The 24,485-nt window shown below is 57.9% G+C and overlaps 1 protein-coding gene across 1 annotated transcript; it reads right to left on the reverse strand.

The window, feature by feature from the left end:
• Window positions 1–15,943: 15,943 nt before the first annotated feature.
• On the reverse strand, window positions 15,944–24,087 carry LOC119092839 (PAX-interacting protein 1). The gene is made up of 14 exons (XM_037215759.1): window positions 23,767–24,087; window positions 23,049–23,171; window positions 22,631–22,765; window positions 22,202–22,315; window positions 21,620–21,805; window positions 21,131–21,326; window positions 20,632–20,802; window positions 20,134–20,321; window positions 19,714–19,823; window positions 19,090–19,239; window positions 18,563–18,830; window positions 17,598–18,017; window positions 16,937–17,135; window positions 15,944–16,503 (listed from the first exon to the last, which is right to left on the reverse strand). The coding sequence occupies exons 1-14, from the start codon at window positions 23,977–23,979 to the stop codon at window positions 16,415–16,417; spliced, it is 2,562 nt and encodes an 853-aa protein (XP_037071654.1). The 5' UTR covers window positions 23,980–24,087; the 3' UTR covers window positions 15,944–16,414.
• Window positions 24,088–24,485: the final 398 nt, after the last annotated feature.

The raw sequence follows: 24,485 nt of genomic DNA on the forward strand, positions 1-24,485 counted from the left end.
AGCGCGACAAAGACTAGTAACTGTAGACGGATGCGACATCTTGACAACAACCAAACGAGATTACTTCACGCGAATGCATTGTAGCACTTTTCACCTTTCGTGCATCACCACACCAGCTCGGATATGTCTTTCAAAATTCGTCCTCTCTGCAAGCACCTGGCCTTGCTGCGAAGTGATACATCACCAGTCTGTGTCTCCAGTCGTCACGCCCCGTCACCAAACGTCCCTAGTCATCCCAGCGTTGGCAGATTTGAGTGCATATTCGTCCGTGGACGCAGCAGACTGGTTGGCCTGCCGTGTTCTGAATGCATCCTACACGTTGGTGGCAATGCCGGTTAGTGTGCCATCGAAAAAAGCTCATTTTGTCATCGCGGTTTTGCTGTTGATCATGATAATGATTTGGGCACAGGTGGCTGTTCTCTTGCTGTCAAATGATTAAATTTCCTTATGCCTTTCTCTATCCATAATACTGCCCAGGCATACATAAGTAAATAGCGTGATCTACCTTCCAGCTTTCCTGTGATTGCTTTGAAAAAGGGTTTCTTCGCTCCCGTATGACACGCACATTGCTCGACAGTCCTCAAAACGGGTGGAAACATAAATAAAGTGTGATTTGTGCATTGTCGCACCTTTTCGCGCTCACCAGTGCCCTGCCTATGCAATAATTGACTTTAAGCCTGCCAACTGTCTTGGGTCGGGATCAAGCGTTCCAAACGAAATCCACTCGGATGTTAACAGCGTCCCTCTCCAGCCAGCCAGCAAGCGTGTTTTGTGTGAGCTGCGCGTGCCGGCAAGTCAAGAGTAGAGATGATCAGCTTTCCCCGAGGAATACCCCAGCTTGAGCACGACAAACTGGAAGCCATTCATAACGTTCCTCGGTCGGTACTGATGCACTGTTTTTCCACGCCAGCGTTGTTATATCATTAACGTTGCCTAATTTTCTTGTTGTACGTGAATTGCCTTATTGTTGCAAGTTCGCGTAGAGATAATAATACGCCTGAAGCACTCGTCCCGTGGAAGCACTTAACTGATGTCCGTGTGGTGTCAAACGGGTGACGGTGACGGTGACGACACGTCAGCCAAATGCGTAAGCGCTAACCAACCAGACACACGACGTACCGCCTATCCTGCTGAGTCGTGATCCGGACTACGACAGCCTCCCCCGACGCTGAAATGACGTGACCTCTGCCCCCTGCCTCCGCCGCGAGCTGACCCGGCCCGGCCGGCCGCGTGGCCCGGTCATGACCCCGCCAGCGGCCGGCCGGACATCCTGCCCGCCGCACCGGCCCCGCCCCCGCAGACCCGCGGTGGGCCCGCCGCCGTGCCGCCCGGGCCGGCCGCTGAATGAGGCTCGGAGCGCGGCAGGCCGGCTGTCGGTCAGGCGACAACAGTAACCGTCGCCATGGCAACCAGCCGACGAGGCGCTGACCACGTTGATTCGCGAACCTGTTTGGTGCTAGGCCGCTGGGAATTAGAACGGTACGGGTCATGCAACGCTGCATGACCGGGCAGCCACCGGTCATGTCCTATACGGGATCGGTCGTCGGCACACAAACAGCAGCCCGACCGTGGCGGCCCAGCCGGCGACGAGATGAGCGGCGGCTTCATGTGCACGGCTGGTGAGCATACACTCGTCGCCGTATTCTGGCACATGCAGAATGCAGAAATCCGGAACATAACATCTCCTCACTAACGAAGTAAACGTCATGACAGTAATCGCCAGAACGTTTCGATGCTAGCAAAACTGGCTTTCCGCCATGACCTGGCATTTTGAACCTTGCCGGTGCGAGGCATTTCGCCGCCTTCGACGCCGCAAGGGAGGGGCTTAAGAGCCAGTGCTGATTTCGCACAGGATGGATTAAAGCAACATTGAGAAACGTGACGGGCCGACGTGGCACACAACGTACAACTCTTCCCTAGGTCAGTCTCCTACGCTGTCCCTCACGGTTGAGCTACCAGTTTTTGTTTTGTTTAAATGCTGTCCGGTTTCGTCGTAAAAGCAAGTTCAAGCTACGTATATGCTGTTTGCAGAACTTTGCAAAATATGTAGAGCATTGCTGAACAATTAAGAGTGCGTCACAGTTAACTTTAAGAGTCAAATGCATTTCAGGGTATCCCAGTGCCGATGGGCCTCTAAGTTGATCTTTGTAGCTAGAGTCATTAGATATAACGATAGACATTGCCATGCTTGTGATCAGTTTATTTACAATGTTTTGTACGGGTGTTTGCAGGCCTTACCTAAACGGGGACTCTCAACGGGAGCTTGCGTGACGCTTACCAACCAATAACGAATATAATGCGTTGATTTCAGTTCGCATTTAGATGGGTACGGTCGCTAATTGATGGGATTTATGTACGTTTTTCGAAGCTACTTTAGAAAAGACAACCACATGGTTTAGAATTTTCATGATATACCCAATTTGACGCCTTCAGAAACAGTTTGAGGAGAAAGCTCAGTCGTTGGCGCAGTCCAGGAAGCAACGGCAGCGCAGGCGTCAGCGGGGCACGGCCCTTTTCAACAGGATTTTCTCCCCACAGAGGTTTGAGAGCCAAGACGTATGTTAGTCGCATGGCAAAATGGGGAGATCGACTTTTCAAGCTCGGTGCGGAAAGGTTTAAAATTAGCAGATTCAAAATTGACTGCAGTGCTCGAAAGTTTTGGGAGGTTCTTTTCAAGAACCGGCCGTTTCACCAACGCTCTTGTCGGCAAGGATTGTTTTGAAACCCAAAGTTCATATACCACATAGTGAGACACATCATTGCAGTGTTGGAAGCGCTGACATCTGCAGCGATCACATTTTCTGCCAACCCAGCCATGAGTTGTCTTCAACGTTACACGATGGGCGTGAGCGGATCTGAACCGCCCTCGGAGCTGCCGTAAACAGCGGCTGATCCGCACCCAGGCTGTCAACCAGGCCCTCGCCGTCCGACTGTTAGACTAAGTGGCATTCTATTTCGTGGTCATGTGCCCCGAGTTACGAGAGCGCCACGCTCCGCGACCCCCTGATTACAGTAAAATGCATCCGGACAGCGGGCACGCGACGATGATGAAGGGACAGCACTTTGGTGTTTTGTTCGGATGCAGGCGTCATAGTAAAGAGAGCTTGTGTTGTGAGAGTCGGTTGTACCGGCTAAGGGCAGCGGCAATGGTCATGACGGGCAGCGCCGGGCCCGCGCGCCGGCCAGCGCGGGCACTGGGGCTGGAACGGTGACGTCCGCCTGTCGCTTGTGCAAGTCAAGAGATGAGCCGGCCGCCCGTCAGCTAAACGCTGCTTAGACTGTCACTGTGGTTACGTTGGAACCAACGACATAGCATTATCATCCGCATGGTCCGCATGCCAGATTTACAAAAGTGTGAACCGCTTTCTCGCCAAACAGGCTTCCCAAGATATAATCGATCGGACGGGTGTCGCCGTCACTTTTGGCGAACAATAACACAGTGGCGGCGTTGTTCCAGTGCGTGGGCAGGCGACAAAGAACACGAACAATAGACGTCGAAGAGGCCAGTGGAAGTTTCAAAGAATGGGGCGTCACTGAATGACTCATAGAAAAAGCAATATATGGTTCGGGCAGTTGCAGTGTCCTTTTGCAAACATCTTCTGCTGTTTGACAATTGGACAACGACGACTGTTCCTCACCACAGTCTGGTTTGCCTCATATTGTCCTGTACAAAACTTCCTACGGCATGTAGGTCGAACAATGCTGCCTTCTTTGTCAATCAATAATGTTACAAGGGCTCGCGTGGGCCAGCCGAAAAGAAGTATTTCAGATGACTTGGAAAAGCCAATATTCCAGGCTTCTTAAGGTGACCCATTCGCAAGGACCCGACACTGCAAAAGAAGGTTGCCACGGGCCTACAGGCTTTCCCATGCGCAGAACAGCGGTAGGAGGAACAACGTCGTCACTGAGGCTGGCGACGGTCGGGTCGCAACACAAGTGCACGTCCTGGTGGCCGCGATACTCTGAGGACTGACGCCTCGCGCCTAGGCAACGCATCGCACCTTGGATCAGGTGGCTCCGGTGCAAATTCCAGGCACAACGCGGATATTCCGCTCGCGTTCGCCGCTCCCAACAGCCGTTGTAAGACTCTGCGCCTACCGTGACCCCGAGAGCCACACGTGTCGATGAGTGATCAGGTCATCGATCCGGTCATCGATCAGACGCGACTTCATGCAAATGTCAGCCAGCATCCGAGAGCTGGGATCACTGCCATTCTTCTTTGAGTAATCGTTGAATAGCAATGCGATCATAAATTTCACTCTCAGTCCTGAAGCGTTGCGAATTCTACGCGACACAAGGAGACCACTGCTGCAAGCCAAAGCCGAATGCTTAGCGATCGCATTCTGCATCGACATCTTGCGTAGTTCATGCGCTTAATATCCTGCGTAAACATCGTTTTTCCAATATTCTCATCTTTATCGCTGTTCCTAATTTAGACGGGCGTGATAGGAGGCTCGAATGTGCGTGAATAAGTCGGGATATCAAACCAATTATTGTAATATGTTATGAGAATGATACATGTTTCACGTGCTATAGTCCGTCACTTGCATTTTGGGGCTATTGTAGGGTTATTCATCACACATCCGCTCGGACTACACACGCTGTGTAACTAACCCAGAAACAAAGAGACAGGCTCTGGAAACAAAGCTCAAAGCTCTGAGAACATGGTACACGCAAATACTGCAGCAAAAAACTGGATAGTCGCCATGTTCCACTCACAGGGAGTACGAGTGTACCGTAACGCATCTGACATGGTCGGATTATGGTTAGTTATGAGCTTGGAGACAACAATCCTTTTCACTTCAAGTTGCTCAGGTTCCAGCTGATAATGCAGTAGGGGCATGCTGAGTAGCTCTGAAACCGAGTCCGCTCCACAAAGTGGGATTTACTACGAATGGAGTAAGTTGGGGCGCAACTTTATTCCCCTTTGTGCCTCGTCAGAGCCATCGTGTAGTTAGATATTGTTCGTCAGATCTTGCCAACTAACTTGCACAATCAACAACACTACATGCTGACCTTCAATAAATGGCGGGCGTATGGTGCCTAGCAAATCCCTTGATACGTTCGCATCTGTGGATAAGTAAGGAACATGCATGAAAAAATTTGGTCCAGAACGCAAGTGTCTTCTTAATTTATGGGATTGCGTCTCTGGATACTGAGGCTCGCGATCCAACCACTCCATTGGGAGGATGAGGGTACGTTCGTCCAGATTTTGTCATCTATGGAGCTATTTTGATCCCTGCAATGCTGAAATCACGGCACCTGATGACCGTTGACGAGCCGCCTCCAGCCCTGCCTTTCTGTGCGCATGCAGCAAACTTAAGCGCGAACATTACACCTGGCAGAATGTCTGGGATCTGCATGCGTCGAACCACGATTATTCGACACAGACACACGTGTTCGTTTCGATACCATCAACTGAACGGTCGTTTTACGGCTGGATAACACGGATGCCGATAAGATCCACAACATAAATTGAGGAAGGAATATGTGATACCGTGTCTGCCGGCGGCGCTGTGGCATGTTTGTCCCGCTTCCGCTCTGAGAGTAGGTTAAAAAGTCGGAAGGTCAACGATCTCCAGACGCATTCGCGCCAAAACCAACCAGACAGTTCTGTCTATCCCAGCGTTTACCTCGTTACCAGCTATCGTGTTCACGGGATTAAATCGGCTGGGGTGGGTGGAAAGGAACGGACGCGGTGGCACGCTGGCTGCCAAACGCCCAGGCCGTACACCACGGAGCAGGTGTGGTCGGTTACGCAATCCTGCTCTTGGTCCGGTTGCGCGGCGCGCGCTACAAATTGCCTGCGGAGGAGTGCCCCGGTGCGAGGCCCCACGCGGCCATGAGTGCTGCACCGCTTCACACGGCGGCCCTCCGGGCTCTCACCCGATTAAGTGCGCTCGACGGGTACCATCCGTGACCGTAATGCCCGATCCACGTCAGGGAGCGTGGCCTGCACGCGTCACACCCGTGCTCAGTCGGAGTGAAATGTCAGCGCGGTCGGCCCTGTCGGGATTGGCCGGCACTTTCACTGGCGGTGCCGCGCGGAGGCGCGGCTACGTCGCGGGTCACTGACCCCGCTCCCGCGCTCGCCTCACGGCGCCCTCTGTTCGCAGAGCACACGACCCGGCCGGCTGACCCGTGACCGGGGGGTCACGACGTCTCCTCCGTCGTCGGCCTTCCGTCCGAGCCGAGGGCGCGGACCGGTGAGATGGCGCAGGCGGCAGTCATGAGCTGGGGTAGCCGCCCGGCAGGTGCAGGAGGCGGGCGGCACGGGCGGGTCGGAAAGGTTGTGAAACGGTGCCAGGCTCCGGCGGCGCCGCCTCCTCCTCCAGGCGGAGGTCGGCTTGGCACAGCTCGCGAACTGGGCCGAAGGCAGCTGAACAATGCAGCCGACTGCCGAAGGCACTGCTCTACCCGCCATTGGGAAACACGCGGGCGGAGGCCGGGCCACGCACCGGTCCGAGTGAGAGCTGATGGAGTTCCAGCTTAAGCTGGATGGTGGGGATGGATGTTCTGAAGAAACCTAGCCGGCGAATTGTGCTAGGAGACGCATGGTGCCATCGCGGACCTTGTTTCCAGAGGAACATTCTGTCAGATGGCGGTCCTGAATGAAGACTGAGCGAATATCCGAGCGAAGGATGACAACTGCATGGTTTAATATTCTCCGCGTTCAAGACGACTTCAACTGTGCATATGGGCCGGTATGCAGGCGTTGTGTGCCAACCTCGTAGTTAGGGTTACCAAACTTCGTGCCTTTTCTTTTTCAAGCCTCGGACTTCGCAAATGGTAGTGCGTCACCTAAAAATGCACCGCATTATGGCGTTACTGCGCTGTCCTTGACAAAGGACATTCAGAGATTGAGCCTTCGAAAGACAGTTGGTTAGCCGGCTCAAACAATAGCGTACGGGGCTGGTATCGCTGGGTGGGCCCCGAATACCGGTCTGCCCACCCGCGGGTGACTTCGTGGCGCGCCCCTGGTGGCATTCACGGCCACTGCGCGCTTGTCTGGATAATAGTTAAACGAATTCAGTGACGCCTGAGATGGAAGGACGTTAGGCGTTCCACACCTGCAGCCAACCAAAAAGGAAGGTCAGAGTGACGTCCAGAATTTCACACATATGTTGCAAAGACTTTCTTGACCATCAATTCACCCTCAATCATTTAAGGCTCCAGACACTGCATATTTGCTCTCCTTAAGCACAGCTACAGGTGACCAAGCGTCTCAGAAAGTGAGGAAACAAACATGAAACTACCACACTGAGGAGCATGGCTATAAACACTACCATTAAACTCATGACGTGAATGAATACCACTACCATGAATCCCCTCACACCACTGAAGTTGGAGCGCGCAGGCTGTAGTGCTTCTCGCCACCTGTCGCAGTGTTTCTCCTGTGAGCCCCGATTTCCACACCGTGCACCACAGGAGGTGCCTGCTCAGATGTTTGACCGGAGCGATACGACCCGTCGGCTGGCACTGCCGCCGCCAGTGCACAGGAGATGCCTGCTCAGATGTTTGACCGGAGCGATACGACCCGCCGGCTGGCACTGCCGCCGCCAGTGCACAGAAGGTGGCTGTTCAGATGTTTGACCGGAGCGATACGACCCGCCGGCTGGCACTGCCGACGCCGCCACTGCTACAGCTGCTCCGTGAGCCAGACATGACCGAGGAAACATCACGAAGGTTTCGTCCGGAGGTTTCCATTCACGGCTGTTTTGCTTCCCAGGCACGACGTGTACCGAGTTTCGTGAGATGCAGCTGTTCACTGTAGCCCCGTACTCTTTCGACTTATTATCGCTGCAGTCGTCCAAACCGTCCGTCGCCAAGACACCCCTGTCCGACCAGCCTCCGGCTGCCCCCTGCTGCCGTCCTACCGACCGACCCTGAACTCGGTCAGCTGCCGAACGCCCCCCGAAAGCATCGACCAGTTACCGCCGGTGACCATGACGATGCCGACCACAACGGCGGCCAGTGACGTCATGACACGAAACTGGGCGGTCCGCGTGGCGTCACAGGGAACAAAGGCTGACTCAAGTTCAGGTAGCGGCGCCCCCGGAGCTTCGCTCGTTGTACCGGAAGGAAAACCTGCTGGGCCAGGTGGACGTGGGAGGTGTCATTGCGTGCGGTTGTAGTGGATTTTGCAGCGCGTGGGAGCGCTCTCGTGAGAACGTGACAGTGTTACTGTTACGTGGCCCGTTCTAAACCGTTGCAGTTTTCGACGGTGTAGAATCTCAGCTATCACACGTGCCGCCCATGAGATCACGGGAGGAGACCGGAGTACGACCCTGGTGAACTTTGGACCGATGTGTTCCTATCACACGTGCCGCCCATGAGATCACGGGAGGAGACCGGAGTACGACCCTGGTGAACTTTGGACCGATGTGTTCCTATCACACGTGCCGCCCATGAGATCACGGGAGGAGACCGGAGTACGACCCTGGTGAACTTCGGACGGATGTGTTCCTATCACACGTGCCGCCCATGAGATCACGGGAGGAGACCGGAGTACGACCCTGGTGAACTTCGGACGGATGTGTTCCTATCACACGTGCCGCCCATGAGATCGCGGGAGGAGACCGGAGTACGACCCTGGTGAACTTTGGACGGATGTGTTCCTATCACACGTGCCGCCCATGAGATCACGGGAGGAGACCGGAGTACGACCCTGGTGAACTTCGGACGGATGTGTTCTTATAATGCGCAGGCGAGCACACTTATCCAGAAAATGTAAATATACTGAGTGCCTTAGCAACGTTTCAACTTGAGCAAAACTGTTTTATGGTGCAACAGCTTCATGGTGCAACTTGCTGTGGCTTTATGGTGTAAAAAAACTTCCACTGAAGGCAATTAACACTACACGCAATCATATCTACCTGTTATTCAAGTTCCGAGGAAGGGCTGTTCGCATATCTTGGTTCAAAGAATGGAAGACACAGATGCTTTTAAGACGCACGCCGGCTAGCTCGACCCTCTTAGCCAATGGTGTATTCCTGGACTTGGTCCATTGGTGATTGTTTGTACCGCCTCACGTTCAGAGCTCCAAGTTTGTCTTTGAAAACCATCTGAGCAGCTTCCACACTTCCCCAGCTATCTTGAAGTAAGCTAAGGAAGTTCAATGTATTTCATTCGAAGGAAATGTTCCTCCCTTGAAGAAAATGAAGCAAGCATGAGATGTGATTAAATAAGCTTACTTGTAAATTTTGGTATGCCGTTCATGTCTAGGTGACTGAAATAATTCGTACGAAATGGTCTGCACATACTCGCGAGCGTGTACCTCAAAAACTGGAGGGGTTTAGGTCTTAAAGAGCACAGCTTTGAAGTGCACCGAATGATCTTTAAAGTGACTATTTCAGTGTAAAATTCCATGCAAATGTGGAATGACCCATCATGAATTTTCGTTGTCGAGAAAATGATTTCTCATAAAACGTGCAGCAGGGAAAGAGACAATACACAAGAGAATCGGGAAAATAGCCTTCCACCGGGCGGTTGCCAATCGCTGCATCGCTAATCCTGACATTTCCCATCGAGGAGATCGTGTGTAGGTACTTGACATAGCGCAGGCTGTTGACCGTGGTCCGGCGCTATCATCCCCGGTGAGATTGGTGAGAGCGGGTGAAACACGACACGGGCCGGTGAAGGCCAGCAGTGCAATGTTTACCTCCGTTTCCATGACAACACAGACGATCGGTATGACGGTGGACAGAGCATGCAACCTTACGGTCGATGCTGACGGCATTGAGCACGATGTAACGGCATGTTTGTTCAACAGAACATTGTGTTCACAGGATAGAAAAGGGTTTCATTTGTTATGTAATCAAAGTAGCGTAATTAAAAGTGCAGTTATCAAGTACGCCATAGCGTTTTTTTCACGCAATCATTCAGACAAAATATAATTTGTTACCAAATCTGAACTGCTCGACAAAAAGAATAACCGGGAGCGAAATCCATGATTTGTGGCTGAGGCTATCAAAGCAGCCGTCAGTTTTAGTCCGGAGGTGTTTTCTTTTGCCATTATGTATCTGTTCGGCATGTCACGTTTGCGGCTCTTTAATGATTTGGTTACGTGAAAACAAATACGGAAATGCAAAAGGGAGTTTAATGCATGATCACGAAACAAAAATGTTTTTTGAGTGTAGCAGGCAGTCTGGTTGCTTAAATAGGCCTCGCGACTGGCAATGCATCTCGATCCCTGTTCATCCCATTTCCCTGCATTTCAAAATCCGGCGCCTGTGGAATGTGGTGGAATTAAATTAAGTCTAATCGAATCAACGCTAGCGTGAACTGGACTTATATGTATACTACAGGCTGTCCTGCTTCCCGTAACGCCAATACATCTCCGCACATTACCTTTTTCCCCAGAAAACAAACATCCAGAGCGCTTTCTATGCGGTATCCTCGATCCGGAGGAATCTAATTAGTGTAGTGGGCCGACGCCCCTAGCCCGCCCCACAGCACGTACTCTGGGGCTGGTCAATACACCCGCCGCAGGGCCAGCCGTGACCCGTCCGCCGACCCGGCCCATGTGGGCGGAGCGGCCTTTTCGTCACGTTCCTTAAAATTTTCAGGGTAAAGCAAAACGTCGCTGTTTTTGTTTACGTGAGGCACTGCGGGTTTTTTCGAAACACGTACGGTGCTGAAACTAACGCGCAACAAGAGTGCGTCGAGCAACGCACAATAAACTCTGTTGCCTTCGACAGGGCGATGGCAGGGTTTGGCAGTTGGCGGGCCGCGACTGAATTTGGGTGAGACCTCAAAACAGAAGCTCAAGGGCCGTACGAAGGACGCGAAGCTGAAACTAAAACTGTGAGCAGGACGTCTGTGATGCGAACTTGTGCTTGATTCCGCTCCGGCGTAGGTCATTCCAGTACTGACCAACACCGCATGAGCTCAATTCCGATTCTGGCTCCGACAACTTCAGCACAGTATGAATCTGCTCTGCTTCTAACGCAACGAGATACAGCTCATTTCTGGCAATGCCGGCACGTCACAACGATTTACGAAATGAGCCGCTAAAATGCCAACAAACGTTGTCGAGGCAACTATTTTTTGTGGAAAGGCCTGCGGAAGACACGAAGTTTGATGAGGCAACTACAGGGTAGCAACTACACTACAGGCAGCAACTACATTCGCGTTGTGACATTTGTGTAATAGTGTCACTTATTTTGGGAGAATTTCGTCACCCGAAGTTCTAATAGCCTTGCACTTCGATTTTGAAACTAGCATTCTTTTGTCATAGTTATAGGGTGCAGCTTTTAATCTGTACTAATGTTGCTTGGAACTGACGGAGCTGATTTTATGCCCAGTCGTCTTGCTTAAAGTCCGAAGGCTGATTACAGTGCAATGCGCCCGACAGCATGTGTTCGGATGTACAACGGAACAAAAATGTGTGTCAATATCATTACACGCTGTTGTTTCAGTCGAATCGTTTTGGTACCACGTCGCCACGGTTCCGTGTTGCCGAACATGCCTTCACATGCCTTAATACATCCACCGCATGGATTGGGGTGCAGGATGTGAGAGACTTAGCCAACCCAACCGTCGAACTTCACCGCGCGTGGTCACCTGACCACCTGAACGGATGTGAGCACCGGTGTAATTATATGCCATTGTCTCAGCCGCATTGTTTTCGTCCCGTTTAGCTGCGAGCCTCAGCTGCCAAGTGTGCAGTGGCACGGCTGGCTGTCCGCTGGGCTGAGAACCGTCAGCACACAAGCCCACGAGTCCCTCACGACGACGGATCCGCCCCACACGGCTCACTCACGACTCACTCCCGACAGACCCGCTCCAGCACGACTCACGACTCACTCACGACGGCAGAGTCGCCCAACACGGCTCACTCACGACAACAGAACCACACCAGCAACAGACCTGCTCCAGCACAGCTCACGACTCACTCACGACGGACCCGCTCCAGCACGGCTCACGACTCACTCACGGCGACAGAGCCGCCCAACACGGCTCACTCACGACAACAGAATCACACCAGCAACAGACCTGCTCCAGCACAGCTCACGACTCACTCACGACGACAGAGCCGCCCAACACGGCTCACTCACGACAACAGAATCACACCAGCAACAGACCTGCTCCAGCACAGCTCACGACTCACTCACGACGACAGAGCCGCCCAACACGGCTCACTCACGACAACAGAATCACACCAGCAACAGACCTGCTCCAGCACAGCTCACGACTCACTCACGACGGACCCGCTCCAGCACGGCTCACGACTCACGCACGACGACGGACCCGCTCCAGCTCGGCTCACGACTCACTCACGACGACAGACCCGCTCCAGCTCGGCTCACGACTCACGCACGACGACAGACCCCCTCCAGCTCGGCTCACGACTCACGCACGACGACAGACCCGCTCCAGCTCGGCTCACCACTCACTCACGACGACAGACCCGCTCCAGCTCGGCTCACGACTCACTCATGACGACGGACCCGCTCCAGCTCGGCTCACGACTCACTCACAACAGACATGCTCCAGCTCGGCTCACGACTCACTCACGACGACAGAGCCGCCCAACACGGCTCACTCACGACAACAGAATCACACCAGCAACAGACCTGCTCCAGCTCGGCTCACGACTCACTCATGACGACGGACCCGCTCCAGCTCGGCTCACGACTCACTCATGACGACGGACCCGCTCCAGCTCGGCTCACGACTCACTCATGACGACGGACCCGCTCCAGCTCGGCTCACGACTCACTCATGACGACGGACCCGCTCCAGCTCGGCTCACGACTCACGCACGACGACGGACCCGTTCCAGCTCGGCTCACGACCCACTCACAACAGACATGCTCCAGCACGGCTCACGGCTCACTCGCAACGACAGATCCGCTTGAGCGTGGCTCACCACACGTCACGTCGTCGGCGGTGGGCGGGGAACTGAACAAGGCATTGTGCTTAGACAAAAACGGGGAATTTGGCTGTGACAAAAGTTTTGGATGCTTGCGGCCAAGCGTGTTGATCCCATCTTGCCGTGCCCCCTGCCCTCCCCTTGCCAAACCAATTACTGGGTTTCGACGTGCGTCACGGTGAGCTTTGGCCAATTTACGCATTGCGAATTTGGCAAAATGCGAATCTCGTGCTTCCCATACTGCACCAATGGGGCACGTTTGCACGAGCCGACGGCGACCTACTGACCGAATCCGGTTCCGAACTTTAGGAAGTGATGCGACCTTGCTGACCTAGCCGTTCGCCAATTTCCACATGGCCAGTGGGCACTGGTGCCGAGCTGTGACTGAACATGTGCAGGACGGCTGGAAGGACAATACGGAATTATGATTTTACATTTTATGAATTGCATCAGATTCGATCAATACACATGATCAGATACATCAGATATTGTTATATATATTTTTAAAGATGCAATCTGAACCTTTTCAAAACATCAGTTTTTGGGATCAGAGCTCACGCTAAGCCGTGCTTGTTGTGTGAGCACTGGCCCCTGCCATCCGATCGTGCAAATTGACGCCAACGGCAGAACTTGGTGGCGAAAGTTTAGCATGTCGTAATGCTCGGCATGGTCCGCCCTGTCCTATGACGTCACCTGACCTTTGGCACGGCTGTCGCCAACGGCCGCACTTCATATCTGTCGAGGGCAAATAGCGAGCGCCTGAAGCGACTCGAACCCATCCCGTCACGGGTAGTAAGATCGGAAGACACGCGCTCTAACCAGCTTTCATATCTGTCGAGGGCAAACAGCGAGCGCCTGAAGCGACTCGAACCCATCCCGCCACGGGTGGTAAGATCGGAAGACACGCGCTCTAACCGGCTGAGTCCTCGGGACGGACTAAACGCACTGTGTGTTCATAGGAACAACTCAACGTTGTGTCCGGACAACCAATGGAACTAACACAGCGAAATAACGACCGCAAGGTTAAGCTCACGCCCACACCTACCCGAGCTCCGAATCATGACGCTGAAGGACATTCCCTGAACTAGATCTATAGACACCTTGAAACAACAATGTCCTGCGCCGGAAGGCGTGGTTACCCATGCGGACCCCTCCACGTCACCGTGCGGACGCGGCTGCACGCACCACCGACGGCGCGTGCTTCCCAGAAGGTCGAACGTGTTCCCTTGTTCGAACCGATCGCTAACGAGGGGCCGTTTGCTTTCGCTCCCGGCAACCGCAACGACGTTCATCCCCATCCGAGTAATCAGTTGGTCACAAATACGTCATTTGTCAGCGGCGGTGTTCAAGAGCACATTAGGGACAGCACGCGGGCAGGTAACTGCCAGAGCTAGTCGGTGACAACGCCGAACCCCCACGGCGTGAAGGGACACGCACGCGTAAAGCCAGCACAAGGAGGGCGGGCCGGGCACCGCAGCCGTCACACGTGACGGCGAGACGGCTGCTGGCGGCCCGTCACCGGTGTGGTAACGCTGAGCCGGCGCGGATCGTGACCTCGGCCGAATCGTGTCAGCACAGCATTTACCTCACACTGACACGTGTGCGGCAATGACATACATGGCGAGTCTTTCTCCAGCCCCAAATGGCATGCAAATGTGCCGTTTTCCAGTCTGCCCACTCGCGATGCGGTGGAAGGCCTCACGTCTTAGCGTCAGCTGCAATATGCCGGAACTGCTGAGCTGCCACCGTGCTCATTTACAATTACCACATTGTCAACATCTTCAGCCGCTTCTCGGCCGCTGACAACGGCCCCAAGCTCCCTGCGCCCCGCTCGCCCCCCCCCCCCCCCCCCTGCTTGTCGACCAAAGCGGTGCCCCCTCACCTCAAGGTGGCGGCTGTACTTGGCTGCCGTGCGCTCGTTGTCGCTGCTCAGCTGCTCGTTCTTCTCGAGCAACGCCTTGCCGAGCTCGGCGGCCAGCAGCAGGTCCTGCTCCTTCTGCGCCAGCAGGGTGCGCGCCGTCGCCTCATCCGCGGCCATCTCGCCGCCGCCGCGTTCCACGCACGCCGCCCGCGCCATCCGCCTCGCCCACGGGTCGGGTGAGGTCAGGTCAGGTCAGGTCAGCGCGGTTCCGCATGTCACGTCCGACCGGCGTTGGTCTCGAGCTGCGTGCGGATCGGCCGCCGCGGCGCCCCTCGACGCAGTCCACCTGCTGAGGCGCAGACGGCCGCGGAGACGGTGCCGACGGCGCTCCCGCCCGCCCGCCGCCGGCCGCGCACCTGTACACACTGATTCACCGGCGGGTCGACACCGGCGCCGGCACGCTAGGTCCGCCCGCTGGTGTGCTGGCAGCGCGCCGCCCCGGCCCTACGGCCGGAACGAGTCTATGCTTGTGGGATCACCTCGGGATTAGCCGACTGGGTCGTTCGCTAATAGCGCACAAATGACGCACCACGGACACAGGTAGAAAATACACGGCACATTTATTCATGGTTCATGATTTACATGGTTCAGGGTTTATAAATGGCTGAGTATGAAAACTGCATTCCAAAACATGCAATTTCACCATTCTGCTTTACACATAGTGCGTTTTACCCGACGACAAACCGTACACAATGGCAGTGCGGTGAGCTCCACTTCAGAACACAGTGTATTTGCATGTTAACAATGAATACTGAACTATTCGCGGCTAATGAGAACTGAGTCCGCTTGCATAGTTATAACACAAACCCGGAGTGGCGCGGCCGTGGAGGGGACGGATGCCGGCCCGCCGACACGGTCATGACGGGACTGGGTACGATTCGTTCCGGAAGAGCCGACCGAGCGCCGGACCGCTGCCGCTGACCATCGCCATGACAACCATTCCGAAGACCAGAGCACGCGCCGGCCACCTCCGGTCAGCAAGTATGCTATGTACAATCGCGCAGTCACATAAATATGCATACTGAAAATGTCACAACTAATGCCCTACGCTGCCAAATCGATTCGGACCGCACAAAAATGAACGATTTCGTAAGGCTCCGCGGAGCAGCATGATCAGAAGAGATCAGAAGAGATCTCTTGATCCCTTCTGATCTTCATGATCAGAAGAGAAGCTGACCAACTAAGCCCAGACATTTCGTAAAAACGCGACGCCCATAAAACATGACAAACTTAAGCAAGCTGCAACCTAAACCGCTTTCGGACGTGTCTGTCTGCCCACAGAACAGTCGGAAGTATTCGCACTGGCCACAGCCGAACAGCAGCGGCGTGGTGCCGACAGACGGCCGCCGACCGCGCCGGCGAGCCCCGACCCGTCCCGCTCCGGCCGACAGCGGCGGAGCTCAGCGCCGCACCGGCCAGCCACCGGTGTTTGAGCCCAGCCGCAGACCCTGCCGGACGCGTCCGCCGACCCACTGAGGCGTAAAGCATCACCGCACAGCGCTGCCGCGACCTGTGGCCCAGCGTGGCGCAGCACAAGCCCGCGTCACGGCGCGACGGGCCCGCCCGCTGCGACGGTCCGCAGCGCCGCGCGTCACACCCGGGACAAGGTGGGACGCCTACTGCTGCGGTCGGACGTAGCAGGAGCGCGTGTAGTCTATCATTTGCCGCAGCACGGCGCTCAGCACGAACTCGGCGCTGTAGATGGCTGCGGACGGAGTGGGCAGGCGTCACGCGCACGCGGCCAGACGGAAGCGTTCCGAACACATTGGTCACACAACATAAAACGGGGCCTAACAGCGGGGCTTATTGGGGTCAGCGGAAGAAACAATGCCACAGGTCGGGGCTCGCATAACCTTGCATTGGTCGCTTTCGGATAACGTCCTCCTCCTACTTACAGAGACCGTGGAAAAATCTGGGTATCTCTGCGCTGAAACTTCAGGTCTACATCGGCACAGGCATAATGATAGACCACGACCTTCAGCAGTTTTCTCCGTTTATCAGCCTTAAGTGCGGGTAGCACGCAGAAGTGTTGCAGAACTCCTGTCCAACGGGGATCTCTATGCGTGGCGGCCACTCCCCAGCGAGAGCGGATCCGCTCTGACCACGGCGCCCCGCCCCGCCCCGCCCGCGCCACTCACGCAGTCCCGCCTTGAAAATATCCTCCACCAGGTGCAGGTCCGTCTCGCACGTGATGACGTAGTGGTTCTGGAGGCGTGGCTCCTTGAGCGCCTTGAGTGGGCGGCGTCGCTCCTCGACTGTGCCGCCCGAGCACTGGATGATCTCGGTCAGCGCCCGTCGGCTCGGCACCACGCCTGGGGTGATGTGGAAGCTCATGCCCTGCCGGCGGCGCGGCGGCGTCAGCGCGAGCCGGGCGCAGGAGGACGAGCAAGTACGGTTGTGACGGACCAAACGGGCTCCCAAGAGAACGGGACAACGCGTCTGGATCTCCAGTGGAATCTGCGGAGTCACTGAACCCGGGCATGATCACACGGGTACTTGACCGAGAAGGGAAGCGTTTCATAAACCTGCACTCAAGTCCGCACAGGAAGCGATGTTGGCACCGGCTCCAGACGCGCAAGCCCGGAGTGCATCTACGAAGCTGCGGTAGGCGGTACTACAGCTACAGTGCATTTAACTACACATCACCAAACTGCGGTAGGCGGTACTACAGCTATAGTGCATTTAACTACACACCACCGAACTCAGCACTGCTAGGCATCGCAGCCCACCGCCTCACAAGCCGTCCAATAATGAACTACGCCCAGAGCGCCTGACCCGCCGGCACTCAGCCGGGCTCACCTTGAACAGGGCACACCGGTCTGTCTTCGCGAGCGTGGCGGCTAGCGAGAAGTTAAATCGCTTCTCGAACTCGGCGTCGGCCAGCAGGAACGGCTGCTCGGGCAGGAAGCGACCCTGGCGACCGCTCTCCTCCAGCCAGCGCTGGGAGACGATCAGCGAGCAGCCAGCCAGCGCCGAGAGGAACTTGACGGTGCGCTGTAGACGCGCCATCACCAGGTGCGTGGCTTCGGCGGCGCCGCTCGCCAGCGTGCCGCCCAGCCGGCGCACCGTGTCGGCCAGACCGGGCGTCGAGCAGGCCGACAGCAGCACACGCGGCGGGCCGTTTTCCGGGTCGGCCGGCGGCGGCGGCACGCCCGGATCGGCCAGGTTCGGTGACAGCGTCGTCTTCTTGGTGGCCCGGTCCGCCTCGATCTCCTGCAGCTGGGAGCGGCGCGGCGCACAGGTCAGCGCGCGCTGCTGCGGGGACGTTGGGCGCTTCCCCGCTCAGGGTTGTTCCCAGCACCGACACACGCGGCGCGCCGAAGCTGGGCGGGCCACGGCCTCGGTAGTAGGCGCGGGCAAAAACCGGTCCCGGCGTTACGCGCCGAGCGCAGAAGCCGATGCCATTCACAGCTTGGTGGCGGCAGTAAGCGAAAAAGTGGAGACACATGGCACGATGCAGCCACGTGTGCAGATGTAACCGCACAGACGCCTGACTAACATTCCTACATAAGCTGCTGGCTGCACCAGAGAGCGAGAGCGGCTCCCGCAAAGTTAACAGCGTGCTACAATCTCACGAACGTGTTATTACGAGATTGACCGATGAAGTGCTCGATCTGCAAAGCGAGGAACGCCCCACCACAGAGAGACAATGGCCTCGCCCGAAAGCTCACCAGCCCACCCATATGCATCGCAGCCAGACGTCGGACAGGCACCACACAACGGTCACGTTGCTCCAGGCCCAGCCGGCACCCCAGGTTGCTCACCTTGCGCTTGTTGCGCGGCGGCGGGTTCTCCTTGAAGCGGCTCCAGATCTCGCGCGTCACTATGATGGGCGCCTTCCAGGCGGCCATCAGGTGCGGCACCAGGTTGTAGTCGATGCGGAACGGCTCCTCCAGACTGAACTGCTGGTACTTCTGGTGGGCGGCCAGCTGAACCACGCTTTGGTTGCCCAGCAGCAACTCGTTCAGCCACTGCAGATTCACCGCCGGCGTCTTCCACTCGCGACTCTTGGCGTACTTGGGACCCTCCGGTCTGTCCGAGCCGAGGGCGAGGTCAGGCTAGGTCAGGTCATGTTGGTCGGATCAGATCAGGTTAGACATGCAAGCGCGAGCCACAGCAGCACCGAGCATGAACGCTGGGGTCCAGCGCACGATACCACGCACGATCGCTTCTCGCAGCGCATTCGAGATCCCAGCACAGTCGGCGCCCTGCAGACATCGGCCGTGAACTCCTTTCCGCCCCATCCATCGCGGTCCCCCGCCGCACGCAGCCCCCACTGATGTGGACGTACTTGCGACAGATGAGCGTGGTATTGTGCCGCGTGAAGTAGCCCGTGTACTTGGCACCGCACGCCTCCACCATGTGCTTCACGCGGCGACGCTCCTTGTCCTCGAAGCCCGATATAGTAATGATGAGGTTTTTGCCCGGCTTGTCAGCGTCACTGAGGAAAGGGGGGAGGGGTGTTCGGTGGTGCAGCGCACATCGTGTTGACGACATGCTGCCCGGCCGGCGGCGGCCACTCTCAGCTCCACTCAATAACTGCATCCACACAGTCCGAAACCGTGCGATAGGTTGTAGTAAAGTGGTGGCGACCGTAAGCCTGATGCAGGTTCATTTTCCTTCGATTGTTTCTTCCCTGCATATGCTCGTGTCCATTTCTGAAGAAATTAAGTACGACATACCTCCCAGCCCGACGAGGAAGCAGCCCAAGACTCCAGTACAATGTGGGTGAAACTGAGCATTTAACATAATCTAATGATGCATCTCAAAGCCAGCAACACAATCCGGACCACCCGACAACTGGCAAACTGCCCGCATCACAGCTGACCGGCACCGGCTTCGACGATCGAGCCATCGACCCGGGCCCTTCAAAAACAGCAGGCACACGTACGGCCCACCGGCGCCCGGTGCATACCTGTACGAGACGGGCAGATGGAGCGCCTGCCACGGCGGCGTCACCTTGTGCTGCAGGATGATGTCGTTGAGCCAGTAGGCCGTCACACAGCGCTTGTTGTCCCGCATGGCCTGAGGGCAGCGGTGTGACGCGCGGCGTCGGTCTCCGAGGGCGGTGCTGGCGGGAGGGGTCGGGACGGACGCCAGCGGACGGGGCCGACGTCTGACAGACGCCAGCAGTGACGCCCACGTCCTGCCTCGCACGGGTTTCCATCGCGCCCTCTCGATTCGACAGTGGCGCCACCAAACCAAAGCCAAGAGACAGCGCCAAGATCCACGCCACCTCACCCGGCCACGTCGAGCCCTCCCAGCCCAGTGGAGGTCCTGTCCCTGTCCCTGTCCCACTATCCCTCTGTCCCCCGCCGCCGGCCGGCAGCCTTACCGTCTGCACGATGGCGTTCTTGAGCTGCAGGCAGAGGATGTGCGTGACGCGGCCGCTGTACGTCTGCTCCACCTCGCCGCCGTACTGGCTGATCACCTTGCACCAGGACTTGAGCTCGTCCACGGGCGTGCAGTGCTGGTAGTCCACCAGCAGGAACACACAGCCCAGCAGGCACAGGTCGGGCGGCACTGCCGGCGCCGGGGGAGGCCGGTCAGTTCTCGCGCCGCGGTCCGACCTCCGAGCACGCGGCCGGCTCGACAGACGCCGGACGCAGCGCGGCGGCAATCGGGCGCGATCACGGCGAGGTCGGCGGTGGCCGCCGGCATATCGCACCACAGACATCCACGAGTCCTACTGCACTCATCGTCACCCCGCCGCTGCGCCCGGCTCGGCCTCTCCTGACCAGGAGCCCTGTCCTGCCCTGACCTGACCTCACCCGACTCAGTCTGACCCGACCTGGGCTCTGAGCCGCCCTGAGTCGACCCGTGCCCGACTCACGGTTGAGGGTGGGGTCGTGGCCGTAGTACTGGACGCGGACGGCCGGCTGCTGGCCCGGCTTTTGCGGGCTGACGCCCAGCCGGTAGGCGGCCTGCGGCGGCTGGCCGACCGGCGCCGTCGTCAAGCCGGCCTGCTGGAGCACCGCCATCTTGGCTGCCGGGTCCGCCGTCACTGCCGGCCGTCGGGGGCACGGTCACGAAGGGAGTTGTGGGCACACAAAACAATCACAGTCCAGGAACCTTATAGCCCAGTAACTAACTGCCTGGGATTTTGGTGTATCTGTCAGTCTTCGGCGCGTACGCTTACACTAAGCACGGTGCTGGGCGTACCAAAAACACGGGACAGTCTGGTATTGCGTAGGACTGTGGCCCCTCCTCCACCAACAGGCGACAGACAGCTCGCAAGTCCCCCCCCCCCCCCCTCCCCCCTATCCCACTGGCTTCTGTTCGAGCCGGCCGTCCCTGGAGCCTCGGTCGCAGAGCCGTCGGCGGCGGCTCACCGTTCTGGCCGGCGGCCGGCGGCGCGCGCGGCTCGGTCGGCGTCGTCTGCACGCTCTGCGGCGGCGTGGTCAGCACCGGCGTGCCCGGCGTCTCCGGAGTGGAGGAGCCGCTCATCGGCCCGCTCGACAGCCGGTTGTTGAGCAGGTTCGCCAGCGCCGTCTTCGTCTTGGGCTGCACCAGGTTCTGCTGGTTGTTCTGCGTTGCGACGAAGGGGGTTGACTCGCCATTAGAAAGCGTGCCTTCTATTATATCATGGCAAGCTTTTCATGCCTCATTTCTACATCACAAAAACGTCCAGGACTCGTACAGACTCGCTCAGAGTACATACAAAGTAAAAACACACAGTACTGAAAACAGAAGTCTGGGCCAGACCTCACAGTCTCTCCGCCTTCGAGTGATCTGCCATTGCCCCCCCCCCCCCCCATCCCTCTCCACGGCAGTGGGATATCACCAAACCGGCAAACGGTCCAGTCGTTCTTCTGACGCACCAGGATCTGCTGTCGCATCTCGGGCGTCAGCGCCTGGCCGTGCGGCAGCACCACCTGCTGGCCGCCGACCTGCACCAGCCGCTGGCCCGGCTGCAGCTGGCCAGGGTCGCTCTGCTGCCGCAGCAGCAGCTGCTGTGGCACGCCGGCCGCCACTGACTGTGGCACGCTCTGCTGTCGCTGCATAAGCTGTCGGTGGGCGGAAGCGGCGTCAGAACGGCGCACGATAGGCGGATACCGCGTCAGAACGGCGCGCAGTAGGCGGAGGCCGTGTCAGAACGGCGCGCAGTAGGCGGGAGCTGAGTCAAAACAGCGCGTGGTAGGCGGGGGTTGCGTCAGAACGGCGCGCAGTAGGCGGGAGCTGAGTCATAACAGCGCGTGGTAGGCGGGGGTCGTGTCAAAACGGGGCGCGGTAGGCGGGGGCCGCATCAGAACGGCGCGTGGTAGGCGGGGCCACGTCAGAACGGCGCGGCGGCCACAGGACGCCACCCAAAGGCAACATCAAAGTAACGGTCCTACCACGGTGCAATGTCACCTGGCAGGAGCTCGTCAGGTGTGCCGGTAGGGTCGGCATTCCATGCGTACCTGCTGGACGCCCTGAACAGTCGCTTGCTGACGCTGCACCAGCTGCTGCTGCATGCCCAGCACGGACGGCTGCTGCTGCTGCAGCGGTTGGCGCATCTGCTGTCCGGCCACGGCCTGGTCCACCACCTGCTGCCGCTGCACCAGCTGCGCCGGTATCATTCCACTCGGCTGCTGCTGCTGCTGTTGCTGCTGCGGCTGCGGCTGCGGCTGCGGCTGCGGCTGCGGCTGCGGCTGCGGTTGCGGTTGCGGCTGCGGCTGCGGCTGCGGCTGTGGCTGTGGCTGTTGCTGTGGCTGTGGCTGTGGCTGTGGCGGCTGCGGCTGCGACTGTGGCTGCTGCGGCTGCTGAGGCTGTTGCTGTTGCTGCTGCTGCTGCTGTTGCTGCTGCTGCTGCTGCTGTTGCTGCTGTTGCTGCTGCTGCTGTTGCTGTTGCTGCTGTTGCTGCTGTTGCTGCTGCTGCTGCTGCTGCTGCTGAGCGGCCATCGTCTGGCGGATTTTCTCCAGGTTCTGCTGCACCTGCTGCTGGATGGGCTCCTGCGAGTCGGACGGCATTTGCGCCGGTCGCACCTGTCCGCGTGCGGGCCAGTCACACGCCGCACCGCAGCCGTCGGCTGACGTCACCGAGCTGTGCTGCGTCAACGGCAGGGTGACCAGGTGGGGCACACGTGCGACGCGGTCGCTCCGACACACCAATGGTTGCCCGAACAGCGCATCGCTCAGTTATGCCTACAAAAAACGCCACTTGCAGCTGGGTCAGTTGGACCCGCCCTCAGCACAGAGACGGCTCGAACCGACACACAGCATTCACGTGAGCGACACCCGGGCGGACGGCGACGGGGGCGTGCCGTACCTGCTGGATGATCTGCTGGGCGGGGGCCGGCGGCCGCGCGATCTGCGTGACCATGCGCGGCGTCTGAGGCTGCCCCACCGGCACCGGCATCGGCATACCCTGCCGCACGGGACGCACCACGCCCTGCCGGCCGGAGCGGGCGCGGCGGTGAGACACGGCACCCGTCGCCGGCGCTACACGGACGCCGCCACAGCGCAGCGGCGAGGACGCGGCGCTCGCGGCGGCGGACGGCCGGGCGCGCGCGAATGCGAGGTACGCCCGGAAAATTGGGCGGAGGGTTTAGTCTTGTGCTGAAAACCTACAGCGGTGGCACGACAGCAGCCTTTTTAAAGACTTGCCCCTGCGATCTACACCGTGACGTGGCTGATCACGCCAAGATAATGTGGATCGTGGAAATGGACGAACGAGCCGACGAAAGCCGAGAGTCACGAATCAACGAAACTTGCAACTTGTGAAAAAGGAAAACTAACCTCACCCATGATAGATCGCAGACCGGAATGGGCAGTCAGTGCGCCAGTTCCATAAGCTGACAAAAGCCGCTGCCCATCCGCTGTGCGTCCGAGCATCACATGCAGGCTAAATAAACCACGGCGCGACCCCGACATGGCGCTCCTCTCGCGGTCCAGTGAGACATCAGGACCGAGGGCGTGCGAGGGACGCCGTCCGGCCCGGCGTGGAGCCCGTCCCGCACACGCGCCCGTTCGGAGGCGCGCCTCACCTGGATCTGCTGGATGGGGTGCGGCGGCCGCTGCAGCTGCTGCACCTGCGGGCCCAGCCCCGGCTGCTGACCCTGCGCCAGTCCCGGGCGCGCCTGCCACTGCTGTTGCTGCTGTTGCTGCTGTTGCTGCTGCTGTTGCTGCTGCTGCTGCTGGAGTGAGCGCTGCCGGAACTGGAAGTGATTTATGAGGATGCTGCGGTGCTGTGGGTCCATGCGCTCCAGGTACTGCACTCGCTGCTGCGAGTCCAGGCTGACCAGCCGCTGCTGGTGCACCTGCACGATGTGATCCTCGCGCCAGCCCAGCCGCTGCTGCTGGCCGGGCGCCGGCTGCGCACCGGGCGGTGCCGCCTGCTGCACGGCCATGCGCACGCCGTCGCCCGGCTGCACGGGCGGCCGCCATGTTTGTACGCCCATCAGCTGCGGCTGCGGCGGCTGCGCCTGCGAGTACGCCGGCTGCTGGCGCTGGATGTAATGCTGGCCCTGGTGGCGGATCAGTTGCTGCGGCTGCGACGCCGCCTGCTGGCCCGGTACGCTGTAGGCAACAGACTGCGCTGGCTGCTGGTGCTGATTCAGGATCACGTGCTGCTGATGCTGCGACGTCAGCACCCGCTGCTGGTGCTGCGACGTCATCACTTGGTGCTGCTGCGAAACTAGCACCTGCTGCTGCTGTTGAGGTGGGATCTGCTGTTGCGACGTCATAATCTGCTGCTGGGGAGCCA

This window comes from Pollicipes pollicipes, unplaced genomic scaffold (genome assembly GCF_011947565.3).
Source record: "Pollicipes pollicipes isolate AB1234 unplaced genomic scaffold, Ppol_2.1 Scaffold_3481;HRSCAF=4094_pilon_pilon_pilon, whole genome shotgun sequence".
NCBI classification, from domain to species: Eukaryota; Metazoa; Arthropoda; class Thecostraca; order Pollicipedomorpha; family Pollicipedidae; genus Pollicipes; species Pollicipes pollicipes.